Genomic DNA, 19845 nt, shown 5'->3' with positions numbered 1-19845 from the left:
TCCTCAATATTTTATCTTGGGGAATACAGAAGTTGAGAGACACAGTCTAATTATGATGTTCCTGGTTTGTTTTAGTTTGTTTGATTTCTTTTCTGTTTAAATTGATAGCTGAGAAACCTTTTGACGGTTGCATACACATATGGTTCATGAGAGGGTCATCTAAACTAAAATACAAGAGGAGTTGTAAGGAAAGCAGCAGAATGGTATGAATAAGTTAAAATAATTCAAATAGAAGCTGAAAGACATCCTAAAAACATCTGACTTGCACATATGCATATAAGAACTGGGGCAGAACAAAGGGATTCCCAATCTTAAATCTTCTTTTGACATTTGTATCTGAACTCTAGACTTCAGGTCCAAATACAGGAAAGATAATCTAATAATCTGTTGCACTGAAAACAAGGTAGCTCACTGTCCCTTTCCCTGCGATATTAAAACATTAATTTCATCATAAAAAGGAATTCAAAGCTTGTAAACATTGTGGGGAGGCATTCTCCTTACATCTGAACCAGATCCCAGGGAACTGTTTCCACCATGACAATACAACAATTCACTGACAGTTGAACAGGGTGTAAGCACCTCTTAAATATTAAACACAAAATTAAATGTATCCTGATTTCATTCCAGAATGCATTCTCAGTGCAGACATAGCCCCAGCTAAAACAAAGATGCCTGTGACCAAAGTTTACAGGACACAAGTAAGCAATGGCTACTTATAATATGGGCACATCTGTTCCTTTTTATTTATTTTTAATCACTCATGGTAAAATTATAGCTGAAATCCTACAACTGAATAAACACTTAGTGTAATGGAGCATTAGATTTTATTATATTCAGAATATAAGTGGTATGTGACCTTTGGAAGTAAGATGTTAAAGTTCAGTTATAACTACCCTTATTACAATAAATCTGAAAATTAAATTCCCACCCTGTGGGAAGTTGATATTTCAAGCTATGTTTTCATTCCATGTTGGAAAACTAGATACATTGTATTTTCTTTTTTAAAAAATCAGACACTCAGCATGCATTTTGATCATACAAAAATATTTTGTTTCAGCAAGGATGAACATTATGACATATAAAAGTGCCATTTATACAAAAATCATGCTGTTAAAGTTTAATATCATGAAAAATCTGTAAAAAGATTTTTTTACTTACCAGGATATAGCCCTGTTATTTTAAAAAAACAAAACTATCATGATTATAAAAACTACACTTTTTTTTCATATAGTATTCCCCAAATATCACCATGTTACAATAAAATACTCTGAGTTCAATAAAACCACAATTCTACATGTGATTTTTCTGCTAAGCCTTTTGAGTCAATCTAATTAAATTAATAACATCACATCAAATGTTATTCATAAACAAGTGTGGTTAGAAACCAAATTAACTGCAAAATCATGTAGGACCCAATTTCAGTTTTCAGTAGCTGTTGCAATAAATTTTCTCTTTTGTACTGCTTTCAACTTACGTTCACATTCATGCTTATGCAGAAGAGTGCCAGCATGCCAAGGCTTTTGATGGAAACCAGGACAACATTGATCACATGTCTCTCCGCATGTGTTGTGCTCACACTGACAGACGGATTTCTAATTTAAAACAAAAACAAATATTTACACAATGTGATGATTTGAAGAATCTGTCCACGTACATAATATGCATTCCAGTTCAAATTATGAAAACATTAAGAATGGCTCTACCCTGTAATTCCTTTGTTTATTAATTTTTATTCATTTATGTATCCTGCATTCACCAAGCATGTTTAACTTCTATAGCTCTATTTGAAGAAGACAGCCACAAAGCAAAGGAAGATGGTTGGCCAGATAATCTGAGGAGAATCTAAGAACACAGGAGAATTTAATTCCAACGGGATAAAGAAAGGAGGATGGGAAAGTTCCTCAATAAAACAAATAAGCCAAAGTACTGGTAGCCCTCAGATACGGGAAAACTGATCTGATCTCAGATGGAGCGAGCCATTCTTCACCCTTCCCTTAGATGCAGCAATTCTGCAGCTACAGAATGAAATCAATTCTATTGGCTGATCCAATACAAATTCCCTTTTTATATACTTTGGCATTTTTTTGACTGGATAAGTCAACTTATCATGTAACCCTCTAACTGTGTAACTAATTCTATGGGAGGGATAGCAGGAGCGTTTAAAGTAACAATAGCTGAACACAAGTCCAGCCTTTCAGTCACTTTACAGTTCCCCACAAGGCCACCTGAGTCCCAGCATGAAAATATTGCTGTAAGGAACACCCAAACTCCCTGAGCCACAGAAGCAGCTTGAAAAAGGTAAAAAACCCCACGGTTTGGAGAAATGAGAAGTAAAAATTGCCTTCCTGGTAGTTATTTAGTAAAGGGGATTCTCTGTGGTCCTTGAGAGGCCATACGAGGTCAAACCAGCAAGCCAGAGAAACTCCACGGCTCACAGGACAAAGCATAAATCTTGCAAAACAATGCTAAGTTAAGGACTGTTTCAGAAAAGCATGGCAGTAAATTCTAGCAAGTTTATTCCTTGTAATGCTAAGGGAAAGATTCCTTCTGCTAACAAGTGTAGTCATAATGTTTATAAGCCTATTTTGGCATGGCTCAGTCTAAAGAACATCCCTGGAGAGCTAGACCTCCAAATCTCTTCTGGCTTGAGCTGTTTCATTTATGCTACTTTTTATATTGGTCAGACAACGAATATATATTTGACATCCTGCAAAACAGGACATCACCGTTGTCAAAATGGCTTTATTTTAGCTAGTAGCCAAATCATCTGAAGTATGTATTAATTGCAGTAGTAGCACTTATTTTCTGAGGCAGGCCCGATACAGATGGCACCGAGACAAGGCTGCAGTTTGATCACTAAGGGCATCTGAAACAATAGTTCAACACTTGCTGTACGTATTGTTACAGAAAATTCTCAGAAGGGTTAAACCAAGGAGTTTGCTCCGTTTTTACAAGGATCCATAGAAATTGCGTAGGACTCTAAATGTATTCTCTATAAGATTTCATCATTTCTTTAAATGATTTCCTACATAATGGCTTAATGTCACATACAAACAAGATTTTCAGTTAAATCCTATAAAGCTCCTACTTGAGTGAATAGTACATGAAGAGACCCCACACTGTGGCATGTAATATTAATAGATGGGAAATTCAGTATTAGTAATAATGGGTGCATGGAGTTGGGCAATAAGTAACAAATTATATTTCTATATCCATTATATTTGTTATGTTTTTATTGTATTGGTTATGTACAAAAAAAGAGTTACAAGTTGGAAGATATTATAAATAGCTCATGATTTTCTAGATTAGCTTAACTGATCGTTCAATTAGTACTCCCTGCATAGTCAATGCACCATTCTAGAGCCATCATTTGTTTGCAAGTATCAATTAAATATTTGACAATCATTTAGGAAACATCTTGATTAATATCAAGAAGGAAAAGAAAGACTGACTGTTAGTGTTCATTTCTACAGCTACATAATGTAACCCAGATTTCTGTTTTTCCTAGGAAACTCCCAATACGAATTATCTGAAACCCATTCTTTCATTTCAGGAAAGCCTCTGCTGACACTGTATGAATGTTTATTATTCTGGTTGCTAGCACTGTTTCATCCTGGCACTACTTCTGACTGTTCCTGTAGGTGAAGAACAGACATAAATTCACAGAACTCTGAAGAATATCAATATCAGGGATTTTTTTTTTCTCATGTTCCACCCTATAAATTAGGAACATTTAAAAAAAAAATACATACATTGGTCGCTGGATCCAGTGGACAAGCCTTTGCATGGCCTGAACATATACACATGCCTCCAACAGAGATGTCTTTTATAGAATAGTAATACTGTAAGACAAAACAGAAATTGAATTGCTAAGTGGATTCTAAAATGCAGGTGCCAAACTGCAGAATTCATTTCTTGAGACAAAACTGTCAGGTCCTGTTTTATTTCTTTTTTGATCTATTACAAATATAGCAGACAGTGTAATCCAAGCCGTGTCTTGATCAACAGATTCAGGCTGAGTGAAAGAAAGGGTGTAAACTGGCACAGTTCCATTTGTTTGAAGTCACAAAAGCCATGTCAATTTATACACAGATTACAAAAACATGAGAATAGGAAAAGGCTATATGCACACTGGATAATGAAAAGTCAAATGCTATAGAATTTATTCTCTTCAGAAAATATGAAAAGAAAAAGGCATGATGACGGGAAGAGAAGAAAAGCTAGGAAAAAACCTATGAAACACCTTTGTTCACCTTAGCTGGGTCTAACTTGGGCATTCACTGAACTGTGGAAAGAAGAACTGTTTTTCACTACTGGTCTTTTGAATGATCATGGAATAGTCTTTATTACTGAGATTAAGTACTTTTGGCCTGTTTTTCTGCCATTTGATCATTTCTCTTTTTTCTTTGGCGAGGATTAAGAGGCCTAAGCAGAAAGAGGGATAGAAAGATATTAATAATCTTATATTATATCTGTGAAAAGTGAATCTCATCCATTGTCTTCCGTTTCAGCAAGGGTCCTGCAACATGCTCACAGCTGGCTAATCAAACAAAATATATGCTATTTGCAAATTTTGCTATTACAATGTTCAACATCTTTATCAGATCATGAATAAATATATCAAACAAAATGAGAACTTTTATCACTCCTAGTTAACATTTCAACACAAAGAAAATGTATTATTTGTGGCTACCCTTTGTTTCCTGACAAGGGTGGCAAGTTTCAGTGGCTCCTTGATATTTTGAGGACAGCCTCATGGAGAGATGCCACACCAAAGTTACTGTTCTTTGGTGGCTTGAGAAATCAGTGTCTCATCCTGCACTCAGTTTGCATGAGTATACCGTGATTTTTCAAGTGTGAATTCAACTTTATTTCTATTTGCTTAGAATCAGATTATTAAATGTCCACTTTTACATAAACACACAGTATTAATGATTAGTGAGGTTGCAATAACTGCACACAACTGGAAGGGTTTCCGGGTTTGCAATTTGAAACAAAATGGCTTGTTCCAAACTTTCAGAAACAGCCAGCACTCTATTTAGACAAGGAAATGGAAACCAGAAATGGGGAACGGAAGAAGCAAATTTTCTTAGTGCTCATTCACCGCTGATAAATGATATTAACTAAAGTTAAGAATAACAATACGTTGCCCTTCGTAACAGGACTTATTATAGTGGTAATCTAAACTTTCCAAAACCAAAATATGATGACCAACAGGAAGAGGAAGTAAGCAGAAATAAAAAAAAAAATGAAAGTGGAAAATTATATATCCCTCAAACCAGTTTTTGAGAATGCTTAGTAGAAAAAACAGAGGAAAACAAGAATAATATATGACATTTGATCAGCAGGACAACAGGGAGATATGGCTTAGAGAGGAAGTAAAGACTGCAGAAAGAACAGACAGGGGTGTGCACATCCAAGGCACAGTGGAGAAGACCAGAGTATGGTGCAAGTTTAAATGCTATATCCATTCTTTTAAGCGAAAGCAAAATGCAAAATGTTTGCTGCTACCCTCAATCACATCAAAATGCTAAAAGTGTTGCATTCAGGCCCTACAACTACTTATAGTACAATTAGAAATTCTACTCAAGGCATGTCAAAGGTAGCAAAGGACTAAGTAGCAGAAGAGACAAGAGACACTAACAGCAAACACTTGCCAAATACCTATATCCAAATGTTTGCAGCCAAAGGAGCTGTGTCTTTTTAGTAACACCATTAAGCAGAAAAGGTAAATTTGTTCATTCTGCTCTAGAGAAGATAACAAAATAGAGTGAACAGGGAATTCTCCAACACCAGGATTTTAAAAGATAACAACAGGTAATCATCATCTCTCAAAATTTCCTATGGCAAACAAAGGCAGGTACAGCACTTACAAGTATAAGAGAACTTCTACACATGCCTTTTTACTGTCTTGCCAGAACTTACCCTCCTTGTAACAATGGGATCAATTTCAGCTGGATCTTTATGTGCAAACATCATTAAATCAGCATTTAGTGTCCGTATCCTCTGGAATCTCAGGCGAATAAAGCGAGCAGAGGTGAACTCCAGTAATTCACGTGACGGATCATCAGCACTAGGTCGTCCATTAATTAGAGAAGTGTGAATCTGAAGAGTTATTAAAGCAGGAAGGAATTACATTACATCAATGTTGTCATGATTAGGGCAATAAATATCATTACGGGCACTGTGTGAATGCATTTGTACATGCAGAATACCTTCTTTCCTTAGAAAGCAGTTTGCCCCCTAAATATACCATGTGTCCACAGCCCTCACCTATGAAGAGTCTTTATAATAAAAACATTTTGAGCAAAGGAAGGTCATCAGCTACAAAAAGACTGCAGCACAAACTGCACATGTGTACCCAGGCCCTAAAACAGTGTCCATGCTGCAGGCAATTCATTTCTCCTCTCCTAGTCTAAAAATAGGTAAAGTAATCATACAGCCAAATGGGCTCAGAAATTTTAAGGAAATGTATACTTGGAGTGGGATTCAGAATTCAGAAGGGGTCAGTTTGCACCTCTTAGAGCGATCATCATCAAAAGGCTTTTGAACTAGGTTTACTTGAAAGCCAGGATAAGGTAACTTTTGAAATACTGAAAACTACAACAACTACATGAGACAAAAATCAGCATTCATAAACACCTCTCCTTTCCCACTTTCTGTTTACCCAACACATCTTCCATCTTCTCCTTTGAATCTTGTTCTCAGCAAGGTAAAACAATTTCCTGGGTTGCAACTGTTTTTCAGCTGGTCCCCAAGGAAAGTCTTTATCACTTCTGAGAACTTTGTTCAGCATTTGTTTTTCCAAAGATACTACCACTCTCTGCCTACACCGTGGTTTTTGTAAAGATTAACTCCCCCTTTCTCTGCCTGCTCTATCCTAAAGTCTAGAAATCTTCTAGGTAAGCTCTGTGGCTCCTTCATAAAGAGACTCTCCGACCCCAACTGCAGCATTAAAGGCAAGGCAACAAAAATAAGAGATCTTCTTCCCCTCCTGTCTTTGTAGCTGATCATGGCACACATTAGCTCTGAATCAACTAAATACAGCAGACAGGCTGCTACAGAACCGTTCTTGGAAAAGGCCTACAAAAAGTATAGCAAAATACTTTAATGAGCACCTAGACGGAGAGAGGAAAGAAACCATTAATTTTTCTGTATTCTCAAGTGTTAAATTTTAATTGGGGCATTTTTCTCACAGGCTGGTACACTGGAAGAATGTTCAGATGCTAAGCCAAATGTGCAGAACATTGGAACAAATAAGAGAATTATTTATTCTTTGCAATGAACATGTGTTGCCTCATACCTCAGTGCTCTGAGTGAGAGGCCAGGCCACACAGCCATTTTCTGTCATTGAACATGGTCCTATCACTGCTGTTTTAGGCAAACAGCTGCACTCCAAACACCAGCTGGCACTCCCTCAGCAGTGGCTGCCTCACACTGAGGAAAGAGACTGTACATCTACTGCCTCCAGGAAAGCAGTAGTTCTTGTTTCCTGGAGTTTTCGGAGGGGCTGGATAGATTTACTGAACAACTGCTGTCTTCCACTGGCTGTGTGATACTATCAACTCACTTACTTATCTCAAAGGTGTGTGTCAAGAGGATGGTGCCAGACTCTTTTCAGTGGTGCCCAGCAACAGGATGAGGAGCTACGTCTCTAAACACAAGAAGTTTCACTTCAGTATTGAGGAAGAACTTCTTTACATTGACAGTGGCCAAGCATTGTAACAGGCTGCTTAGGGAGGTCATGGAATCTCCCTCTCTGGAGACATTTAAAACCCACCTGGATGCATTCCTGTGTAACCTGCTCTAGGTGACTGTGCTTTGGCAGGGGGGTTGGACTAGATGATCTTCAGAGGTCCCTTCCAACCCTAACTGTTCTGTGATACTGTGATTTTTACTACCAAGAGAGAAACCCTAAACCCCATCATGTTCAGCATTCTGCTCCACCGTATCTACAGGTACACCAACTCACTGGGAACCACTCCACCAGGAGCAGCCATCAAACATATTTTGCCTATGTATGAATCAGCATCACTAGGTTTCTGCCATGTAATCTCCAGGAACAGGTGATATCGCTACCTCCTCTTCAGATCATAACAATACAGTCACTGAGCTCTGACTGAATTCTGCTCCTGACTACAAATAACTAAAGGACACGGTTGACTGGAAACAAATAGAATAAAATGCTATAAGAAAGACATGGTGCAAACAAAAGATTATAATAAAAACCCCAGAGGAAGGGAGGAGGAGGTCCTGAATGAGAAACGTCTGGCTACAAATAGGACAAAAGCACATGACCACAGAACTGCTCAAGTCCCTGGTGAAAAGAGAGAGAACATGTGTGGAGAGTAAACTTCAAAAGAAACCTGAAGATAGTGGCAATAAGTCAAGTGGAAATTGACAGATCTTTCCAAAAGAAGGAGAATTTTAGTAAAAACACATGCCCAAAGACTTTTTTGCATAATATTTACTTGTGAGCAAGGAAGCATATTTCTTCTGAGTATTTTTTCACACCAATACTGCCTTCCTTTAAAACAGGATCCAAGAGTTTTCTTTAATACAGCCAGCAAGCATAGATGGGTTATGGTTTAAAGAAATAGAATACTAAACACTGAACTTTGATATTCCAGAGGTAAAGAAGAAATAAATCTAAATTAGTGCCTTGCTCAATCTGATGGAACAACAGCACCGTGGCAATAAGCAGCATGCCAATCTGACTATCTCTTCAAAAAGACAAAAATAAACATTTTGGGGGTGAGGGGAGAAAGATGCAGGTGAAATCCCATGTATCAAAAGAAGCAAGTGCCCACAGAGAGTTAAAAATATTAATCACAGACACAGCTTGACTGCAAATGACACAGCTGGCAAACAGCAGTAATACCTTTTGATTATTTTAAAAACAACACGTTTAGTCTTCAGACACTGATGGAGGAGAAAACCACCTCCTTGGAATGGTGGTTTTACAACTAAAGTGTAAATTAACAAAATAAACCAAGAGGCATTCATTTTAGAATAGACCCTATTTTTGGAAGGATCTATCTGCCAGCAGTTCATCTATTTGGCAAGGCTAATCTAGTAGAGATGATGACTTTCATCTACACTATTTTTAAGCTTTCTCTTTAAATGTTTCACAATTTCATTTTAAAACAACAAACAATTAAGTCCACATAGTTACGGAAATGCAGCTATGTCCCACATGAAACACTGCACCTGCTCAAGTATGTGCACCAAAATGACACTGAGACTAAAAAATTCAAAACTAGGTAGTTTTATCAAAATGAATCTGAAGCGAAAATTTTACACCAGCAAAATTAATTACTCTAAATTATTTCTCCTCCTACAAACATCTGTGATGAAACCATTCATTTCTTCCTGGAAACACTAGGCATTAACTTGAAAACTGTCCAACCAAGTTGTTCCTACTCCCTGAAAAGAGAGTAAGGAAGAAATTAAGAATACTTTAGGAACATCTGTCATTAATTAGGAAAAAACAGTAAGACTCTTAAAGAAGTTTAAATAGGATTAGATTTTAAAAATTTTCAATACGACTCTCTCAATGAGACATCACTGAGTTTTTCCAGAGCACACTTAATCTTTTCATCTCCCTCCACTATCTCGCACCTGTTCGTAAGACACTGCTCCCAGGGCAGAGAATTTTCAGTCAATAGACTAGCATGGCCCCTACCCTCCAAATATTTTTGAATCGGATTTGAAAACTGTCCCAGTGAACACAATCGTCACTATGCATCTACCCCTGTGCCATATAAGATCATCACGGTACTTCGTGTATAGCTCCTGTAAAGATCAGCCTCAGTTGCACAGAGGCAGCTACAGCGCTGATGGCCTGCAATAGCTGTGCACACACTGCATTATGAGCCACTCCACAGCTCTACAGCAGAGAAATGATCCAAAGCTGAGTCTTCCAGGAAAATATTAACACTTTAATCCGCCCACTGGGCTGCTACAATTTGGATAATCCAAGTCCCCATGAGGGAACAATGTCAAATTTTGTTCAGGTTTTATGGACAACTTTTATTTACCATTTCCAAGACTGAAGCAATTATCATAATTTTGGATTCTAAATGAAAGATATTTGGATTTCAACTACAGAAAAACTTGGACTATATTCAAGCAAATGGAATCTTTAGGAATCTCCAACAGAGGCCAGAAGAGAACGGTAATGAAGGAATGGTTCTGTAAGAAACAGTGCACTTAGAGACTGATCCCTCTAGTACAATATGACCACTTCCTCTGACTAATCAGTCTAATGGCTTCCTGAGTTACAGCGTGAATCTGAGTCATAGCATGTAATGTCTGCCCTTTTCTGTATTAAAGCTCTACTCCCTTTTTCAAATGTTGTTTTTCATCACTACATACACTTACTTGTCCCAATGTGAGGAAATTTGCTTCTTAACAAAAGAAAAAATAACAAACATAACTGGCTCTGGTGGGGTTGTTGTTTGTTTTCTTTTTCCTTTAAAACCTGGAACTCATCATTATTTAATTGACAGTATTCTAATTTTTTCTTTTCAAAAAATTGGAAGCAGTCAACATCTTTTAATTTTTAAAATTCAGCATGAAGATAGATCAACTTTTTTCTTATCTGAGAACTGTAGAGAATGTTACAAGCTCTCTACTATGAAGAGAATTTAGTCTAAGACTAGCCCATCAGCATTCATGCATAATTCTTTTTTCTTCTTACATGTATTACTTTGCTTTTAGCAACACTCATTTCCATAAAGTATTTTTCATGTAGTATCATAAGCTGCTAATAGAAAAAATTATCTTAAATTTCGCATTACCAACAAACGCTGCTATTACATAGTTTTCTGATTTTTTAGATTGTCTGCAAGAATGCTGAACAACAGGGACACTACCAAATATATTCGAAGGACATCTCAAGCACATTAGAATCTCTGGACCATGTCAGAACCAAAAGACCTATCTAGCTTGGCGGTCTGCCCCACACAGCATTCAAACCAGCATGTTAACAGTAAGATGAAAACAAGCATACACAACACTTCCTAAGGAATTTCCTGAGCCATAGGTAGTTTCTATAAATCTGGTAAGCCTCAAATGATTTCCATGAACTCAGTCTCGCCTTAAATCCAAGCCACCTTTCAGTATCTTCACCATCACTTAATTAGGATTTTCTCATCTCATTCATGTTGTAGGGAAAGAGATCCTTCCTTTGCTTGTTTTAGACCTGCCTCATACTAAACTCACTTAATACTTCCAGTTCTGAAATTGGAACAAAGAAATGTATCTTTCTACCAGCTCTATCCTTCATTCCATTTCTTTACTACTAATTAGCTTTGCACAGGTATCAGGCTTCCAGATCTGTAGTTTCCTGGGATGCCTAAGGAATATTACTAAAAAAATAGTGCTTCATTCGACACTCCACACTCCTCAGTTACTGAGAATATCTGACAGTGAGGAGTTAAATAGTAACTGTTATAATTCACCTATTTTAGCCTTGAGTTCCTTTTCGCTATTCAATTTATAATTTTTTTCTGCACCTCTTCAGTTAACAACCTAGTTTGCAACTCTTTCTCCAACTCCTCTCCTGTAAATAATGTTTCTAGTGCAGAAACTCTCCTGACAGTCTCTATAGAAAATACTGATTCAAATCATTAATTTAGTTTTTCAGCAATGACCTTATCTTTCTTGAACACTCTTTGATCATCTCTCAGCCCACCAATTCTCTGGCAGACTTCCTGCATCTGATGTGTCTGAAAAAAGGTTTATTTCAATTCAGTCACTCAGAATCTTTTTCACATCTTTATTGCAGTTTAACATTTCATTTGCTGGAGCTTATTTTCTTACCTCTTTGCCTCATTTGCAGGAAAAGATATGATGCCCATTCACAAATAACACCAGTAATTTTAATATCTATTATCTTTCCTTTGTTTATGTTTTAAACATGGTGTACAATTTCTGGAACCATTCTAAAATGTAGCATTCATGTGTGTGTAATTACATGATTATTCAACAGGCGATTATTCAGACCAGGATCTGTGCTCTGTTTTCGACTAAACCATGGGTTCTATTACTAGCTGCACCGAGAACATTCAGGTTTTTAAGAAATACTCTCTTGCACTACACTTCATTGTGACACATAGAGAGTCTGCCAAAGGGTTGTAGAAGGTTGATATTATATTCTTAGCCTTCATTCAGCAAGAAGAGCTCAGTTTCACACCTCTGGGCAGTTGCTGATACAACATTAAAGCTATGCTGTCCCAGTTTAGGTGCTGAATTTTAGTTCACAGAGATCTCATTTTATTTCTGCTGATTTTCTTATAGCATTAAATCTATAGTGCCTCTCCTCTATAAGCCACTCAGTCATTCCTAAACAGCTTCTTGTTTCTGTCATGCCTACAGAGTCACCTTTTTCCAACACCCTTTAAAGGCTGGTATTAATTATCAAGGTAACCTTTCTCAGCTGCTGGGTGTGGATACTGGGCAACACTCAGATCCATCCAATCCTAGCTTCTGTAACAAAAATACCTGAAAGGGCTTGCAGTGTGCTCCAGCCAGGTGACCACGAGACCTATGACTAGAATTTCACAACATATTTCATTGGGTTTCTGCCACTGAGAAATGACAGACATAGCCTAAGAAACCATTCTGCATGCAAGGACACTCTCTCCTTCAACTTCAGCAAGGTCCCAGACAGTTCTTGCAGTCTCAGAGGTTAAAATCTGATTCCTGGCTCTGGAACTCAGCCTGAGCTGAGGGCTCTGCTATAGTGGGGCACTCGTGGCAGCCAGTGCTGAGGACTGTGCCCAGACTGCACCTCACCACCATGGCTGAGCACCTAAAACCACTCTTTCTGCCCCTCCTTCTGTGCATGTTTCTAGCATGAACTGATATGCAAACATGCATCATATTAACTGCCTCTGTTGTTAATGCAACAGTAGAAATGCTGCCACTTGGCAATAATGTATATTATCAACTGCTGAGTCACTTAAAATTAACACACTTCAACAAAGTTTTTAAGAATTTTAAGTATGTACCATGCTCTCATACAAATTTAAAATACCCATGTATGAATCCAAGTGGTGTATTTTTCTACTTAGAGCTCTGGTATTTGAAGCCCGCTACTTTGCCAAGCAATTTGAGTGCAATCAATCTCAAGCTGTTTGTAGGATATAAAAAACCCCAGCTGTGTGGCTGTGTGGCACAGAGTTTTTATGCTCACTTTCTTTTCCAGCAAACATCATCACTAACCAGTATGCTTTTCACTCATGATAAACCGGAAGACTTAGTTCTTTCATAAAAAGAGAAAGCTACTTAGTGTAATTGGAGTGGAAACATCATCCTGCAATAATTTTTGGCTAGTAGTGGTAAAGAACTCACTTTGTGCAAGTGCTCAGTTGTTTATTTTGTACATCATATCAAGAGTGTGGGCTTCAACCTTGGTGCTCTGTGTAAGGTGGTGGTCTGACCCTAAACTATTGTCAAGAAAGGTCAGTTCCTCACTAAAATCTAATCTCAGACAGCAGCATATAGGAAAGAAAAGTTTCTGTCCTGCACAAAAGGTCTTGAAACTTCATAATTGGGAGTGGAGAAGACAAAAATGTCAGCCTTAAAATGATCTAATGGGAAAAGTACTCCATGATTTACATTCTCAAGTTATGCAAGCACATCGATATGAAGATGAACAATGCTGAAAATAAATTTTTCAACAGGTGATTCAGTAGCTCTTATAATTCTCCTATCCAATAGCGGCTTTAATTATCTGTTGCAAATAGCTCATTTGCAGTAGACAGAAAATTACTGCTGATTAATTATTCTCTTGGTATCTTAGATTTAATCCCTCAAGACAAAATTTCTGTGAGTTTTCTTAGTGCAAGACCTACTCTATCATTAGAGTTGATTTCACAACTAGAATAGTAGATGGAAGCATATGCCAGAACTCAGCATCCAATTTTTCTTCATAAATACATATTTATAATAATTGCATATAAGAAATGGTATATTTGGCAAATTTTGCTATGTTTTTAATAAACATCTCACTATCTTAATAAATTAGTGGTTTAGTAAGTGAAAGCACAACTCACTTCTGTGCCTCACTAATGAGTACAAGAGCTGCTTGAAATGCAATGCTTAAACTTGCATTAAAATGTCAAGGGCTATGCATGTCAAATTGTATCTCAACTAATTCATTACCCCTAAGAATACAGGCAAATGTCAGTTTAACAAACTGTTTAGCAAATACTATTGTGTCATTGACAACTATACCCTACAGCTTAAGCTAAATAGGGCTTCATCTCTTCAGTTTTGATTAACTTGCTTTTGCCATTTTTCTCTTTCCAATTTCACTTCCCTATTCAAGCCACTGCTTTTTTATGGCTCCTGTAATTCTCATGCTTGTCATTTTTGGACAAGAAACAATTTGTCAAAGACATCATCTTGCATACTTGTAAACAGACTGCTCATTGTCAGAGCAATAGTTATTAGTAAATCACAGAATAATAAGAAATTTGATTACCTTGAAATGTATTTGCATAATTTCAAGTTTTTATTTTCTTTTTGTAACTGTCTTACATAAGTGGAAACATTGCACCAGGCTGTAGTTTCAGCAACAATTATGCACACCACAGTCTATGAGGGACTCAGACAAGATGCAAGGCCTGGAATACTGTACTTTAACACAACCATGATAGTTTGTGCTCTACTGGCTCTTCTGAGTGTACTTAGAAGTGAGACTCCATCTCTTAAAACAGTGAAAAGGTATTTTATGCTGATGCCAATGGCAACTCTACTGCAAAGCAGTTATGAAAATTATGTTAGTCTGAGTTCTGATCAAGAAGAGGTGAAATACCTAGGCATTACTGAGTTAAACATAATCACCTCTCTGCTTAAAGGATGAAATGCAGTAGTCTGTTAAACACATTCAAAATTACTCAAAAAGCACAACATTAAAATCCAAATTATGCTATTGGAGTGAGATGACATTACCTGAAAAGTATATTTTTTCTTTACTACTTTTCAAAGTAGTACCCCTCTTTTTGGACAATGATCATAAATGAGACAAGTAATTTCAAATAAATGACAAAAAAGGAAAGTTATGCGTTCTTGGACATTATAATAAAAAGCATTCTGATCCTCAGATTTAACTAAAAGGCTTCTAAGTATGCCAAACCAAGCAATAGTAAAAAAATCTCACCCAAACACCCATCCCCGCTTTCCTACCAAGACTTTATGATTTCCCTTATTCATTGTATGATTATCCTAAAAATTCATGGCACTTCCCACTATATTTTTCTTCCTGAATGAGACGCACTGTGGAGTCCACCGTGGAATTACAGACAAATTACTGCCAGTACAGAATTGTGACCAGTAGAAAGAAAATCCACAGGAACGTTTAACAGCTGTAAGCAGTTGCAAACGGCTGCCAAAAACAACTGCTGATGTAAAAGAGAGAGAATGTGAGGATTTAAGCTGTTCAAACAGTAAACAAGTACATCTGCTCCTGAATGTTATCATTAAATAAACTGTGGTAATATGCTTTACATTGATACAACATTCTTGTTTTGAACCACAACTCTGAAGAATTTTGGACTGGAGCAATTTTAACAACATTTTTTGGGGTTTTTTTGTGATGGAAATCCATGTGTGGAAAAGTCCATTACAATTACTGTATAGTGTTGGAGTCTAAGTTCTAGCAAAACCTGTGTCATGTCATTGGGAACATAAACGGATAAATGCTTTTGAAAACCAGATGGGATCCCTGTGAATGGTAAGCATTCATTTTCTTTAAAACCATTTATAATGATTTATAAAGAAAGAAAAAATAGGACATTCAGTTGTAGAATATGACAAACTTTGATACCTCTCCAACTATGAACCTAACCTGTTCAGACTTCGGAGATATTTTACAGCAGCTACTAGAAGAAAAGTCAGGGGAGGGAAAAAATCCATTTCTAAGTAGCACAGAATGAACAGGCCAGGCCAGAAATGTCATCATAAATCTTCTGTAAAACACAGATTAAAGAATTATGTGCATGAAATGTGCTTTTTGTTCTTTGCTCCCATCATGATTAATTGTTGCAAAGTTACAAAAATAGTAGTGCTTACTTTAATTACAAAAACTACACTTCGTGGGTTTTGTCAAACTCTTGACTGAATTTTTCAGATTTCATTTATAATACGTGATATAAAATGACTTATATAGTCAAGTAGTGTGCTGATTTTGGCTGGACAGAGTTAATTTCCTTCACAGTATCTTGTGTGGGGCTTTGCTTTGGATCTGTGATGAAAACAGTGTTGATAACAGCGAGATATTCCAGCTACTGCTGAGCAGCGCTTGCACAGCATCAAGGCCTTTTTAGCTTCTCACCCTGCCTCCCTCGGTGAAGAGCATGGGGGTGCTTGAGGGGTCAGGAAGGAACACAGCTGGGACAGCTGACCCCAACTGACCACAGGGATATTCCCCACCATATGACAATGTGATCAGCCATAAAAACTGGGGAACAAATCTGCCAAGGCCTTTTAACTGTTCTTTTGGATCTATTCTTCCTTCAGAAGATCCCCAACTTCCAAAACAAAGAAAAGCTCTACTGTAGTTACTTCTTTACGCCCCTCCGTAGGAAGCTCAAGCCACAGAATTCATCTGCTATGGATTTGCTGTCCTTGGCACTCCTATTATATCTCACTTGTCTATTAGCTTTATAATTCTGATCTGCTTGAAAACGCTTCTCTTAGGACTTTTTAGGCCTCCAGCACAGTCATTTTTTTGGAAGGAAAGGGCAGCAGTTTGGTTCTTGTTTCTTCTTTCGCCTTACCACAATTTTACGTTAATTTGCAAAATTCCTATTTTCCTTGCTTCTATATGATGTCTTTCCCTTTTTAATGTCTTTTAATAGTCAGGCATTATATGCTGCTACCTTTTTGGATACTCTAAGATCTATTCTTTTTTTGTAAATGGCATGTATAAACTCCTACATATTTAAAAAAAAAGCCATATAAAAATATACTTCCACCCTCAGAGATTGCTTTATCTTTTTTACTAACTTCCAAAATTTACTTAACATTAAATAATGAGAATATTATTGCTGTTTTATAGAACAGTCTTTAAATAACAGTATTTTGAGCCATCCTGCCTTGAACTCTTCTCACAACATTTTGAGTTGCATCCCATATTCTTAGTTGTACCATTAAACTGCTTCTTGAAAGAACATTTAAGGGGATTTAAAAATCAGCCTTTGTGACTTTAGTTTACTTTGTGACAATAGTTTACTTTTTCACTATAGTAGTTTTTTTGCCTTCATTTTTTGCTTCACAGCCTCCTTACTTAGTCTCACCACCCTGATTAAGTAGTACTGGAGCCCTAACTTTTCCTACTCTACTTCAGGCATTATATACCAATTTTCTCTGATAGAGACTTGTTTGCTGAGACAATATGTACTCTTACCCAGCTTGTCTCTTGTCTTGTGCTTTCTTCATTCAAATGTTCTTGACTCCAGACTTCAATCAAATAATTTGATTTTTGAACAAGTTGAATTTTGAGCAATTTGTCCATTGGTCCACAGTGTTTAATTGACTAACTTTCCTTCTATTGAATTTCTGTGACATTTACCATTTAAACTGAAAATTCCAGGTAAACTATGCTGTTTGGTTTTTATTTTCTTGTATATACAATTCCTTTGCACTGACATGAAAGCATACCTACATTTGGCCTCAGGCTGATATATTCATACCTCTCTGCTTCAATGAGATTTTAGTGATTAAAGTTACTCCTTCACATAGTCCACCCGGATTTTAACAAATTCTTCCTTTAAAAAAATAAGCATTTTTTGACAATTAAGCTATTCTTTCTCCCAGTAATTTTCCATGGTAACAATGAACTAAAAAAAAAAAAAAAAAAAAAGAAAAGAAAGGAAAAAAAACCCCCCAAAACAATAGATCTTCAGTTCCTCTAATCAAACAGAAGACAAAAAACCCACACAAAATACCCACTACTCTTTTTTTGCCATCAGAATGAAATCTATTACTGTCCAGAAATCTACTGCCAAACCCAACAGCAAAATTTGCGTCATTTCAAGTAAATACCAACACTTAAGTGTACCATTTTCCTTTGGAATACTTGAAGAGTATGTTGAGTTATGACCTACATTTACAGGCATGAATCCTCCTTTCACAATTTGGAAAATCTGTCATAGATCTATATAAAGACGTGTAACACATCTCTTTTCAGTAAGCATTGTGGTCAATAAATGATGGATGCTAATGAAAAATGTGAATAATCAATTTGACTTCAAACTGAAGGACTGCTCTGTATAGTATGCTTTTTGCATATTGCAACTTCATTACTTTTTATGTATTGTGATTCATATGATTACTAAGTTTTTCTTTTTTTTCCAAGAAATGGTAGAAATTACAACATGAGTTTCTTCTCAGAGAGAGAAGACGTGCCAAGATAGAAAAGTGGGCTGTCTAACTGCACAAAAGAAACTTTCATTCCAACTTGGCCCACACGGATGTACCAGTAGATATCCTGTCTCTTGTTTTCACAATAATGGGAGACTGCAATACTACTAACACACAGTTTTCCACAGTTGTTTCATCTTTGCAGCATAATTTAGAAGTACATTACATATTTTATATCCTTTTTTTTTTCTGTAGTATTAAATATCAGAAACTCGAGTTCAGTATGAACTCTCAACTTGAAAATATTACTTAAGTTTCCCTTTTCTTAGGCAAAAAATAGCACTGAATATTGCTATAATGTAATTATGAAAATATCGACTTGCAAAATTGGTTGTAGAAGTTTTGAATAAATTATTGCAAAGATAATTTTCACCATGCATAATAAAATAATTTAAAACTGTCTTAAATTAAGTTCTGTGTTTTCAATACTTTCCTTTGATACTGAGCACATATGTTGAATGTTTACTTTGTCTTTTCCTTTCACATATCTTTCAATGTCTATTAGAAAAACAGGAAATGTTAACTTTATATTAGTGAGGCAATATACCATTGTGTAAACAGAGTATGTAAAATGTATCTATTTATTTGGCAGTCATTTGTTAAAGGTCTTTTTTTTTCTCAGATTAGATTCTCAAGTTTAGTTGTACTAAGCCAAATAACCAAATTTTAAAAAAAAAGAAAGAAAAGACAAAACCCCAAAAGCAGCAAAATGAACTAGACACGAATCTTTGTCCAAACCTCTAATCTGTTTTATTTCTTTTTGTATACTCTTTCTTTCAAAGTTATTCTAAGTGGAAATTTTGGAGCAGCTGAAAGCTTCAGTGCCAAAATTCTTGAAGAAAATCAATACTCCATCCCTTCTTGGTGGACACAAGTAACACTTAGGTTGCTACATCCTTTCAAAGCAGTTGAAAAAGAAGACTCACAAGCAGAAGTTACCACAATCATTTCACTGAGACCAAAAAGGGTATCCAAAATCATGCCTTGAGCGTGAGTCTTCCTGAAGCTGCTGCAGCCAGAAGGTGGGGGTGGGAGGGAAAGCAAAGAAAATATAAAGCAAAATCAACACAAAGAACAAAGTATGAGAAATCCAAGAGTGTTAAGCAGGGACTATTCAACCTCTGAAGTGGTGCAACACTAAATAAAATGAGATTAACAGTCTTCACGGAAGACCTGATCTGAAGGTTATCGTTGACTTCACTGGTAAGATCTTTAATAATAAGCACCATTTATCTACGATCTGTCTCTACTACTAATCACTACAGAAAATTAACTGTGCATTATAAGATGGAAAAGCAGGATGAGAAAGATCCTAAACTGATGGGACACTTGGATTTCAGTCCAGAGAAAACCTAACTCATTACTTCTTAGAAAATGAAGATGTGCCACCTGGCTAGACAGCCTGACTCA

General features: G+C 36.6%; 1 protein-coding gene across 3 annotated transcripts in view; it reads right to left on the bottom strand.

Annotated features, from left to right (window-relative positions):
• The window catches only part of LAMA2 (laminin subunit alpha 2), a 348381-nt gene that overhangs the window by 220632 nt on the left and 107904 nt on the right, over positions 1-19845 (bottom strand). For all 3 annotated transcript variants that reach the window (XM_042017501.1, XM_042017503.1, XM_042017502.1), the window contains exons 5-7: positions 5926-6105; positions 3753-3842; positions 1475-1592 (exon numbers count right to left, since the gene is read on the bottom strand). In XM_042017501.1, coding sequence (XP_041873435.1) covers positions 1475-1592; positions 3753-3842; positions 5926-6105 — 388 coding nt within the window. The remainder of the gene's footprint in view (positions 1-1474; positions 1593-3752; positions 3843-5925; positions 6106-19845) is intronic.

This window comes from Corvus kubaryi, unplaced genomic scaffold, assembly GCF_017639235.1.
Source record: "Corvus kubaryi isolate FWS band 111438036 unplaced genomic scaffold, C.kubaryi_AGA036_p1.0 split3-73, whole genome shotgun sequence".
Lineage (NCBI taxonomy): Eukaryota > Metazoa > Chordata > Aves > Passeriformes > Corvidae > Corvus > Corvus kubaryi.
Note: the sequence above shows the minus strand (reverse complement) of the source record. Positions and strands in the feature narration are given on the sequence as shown.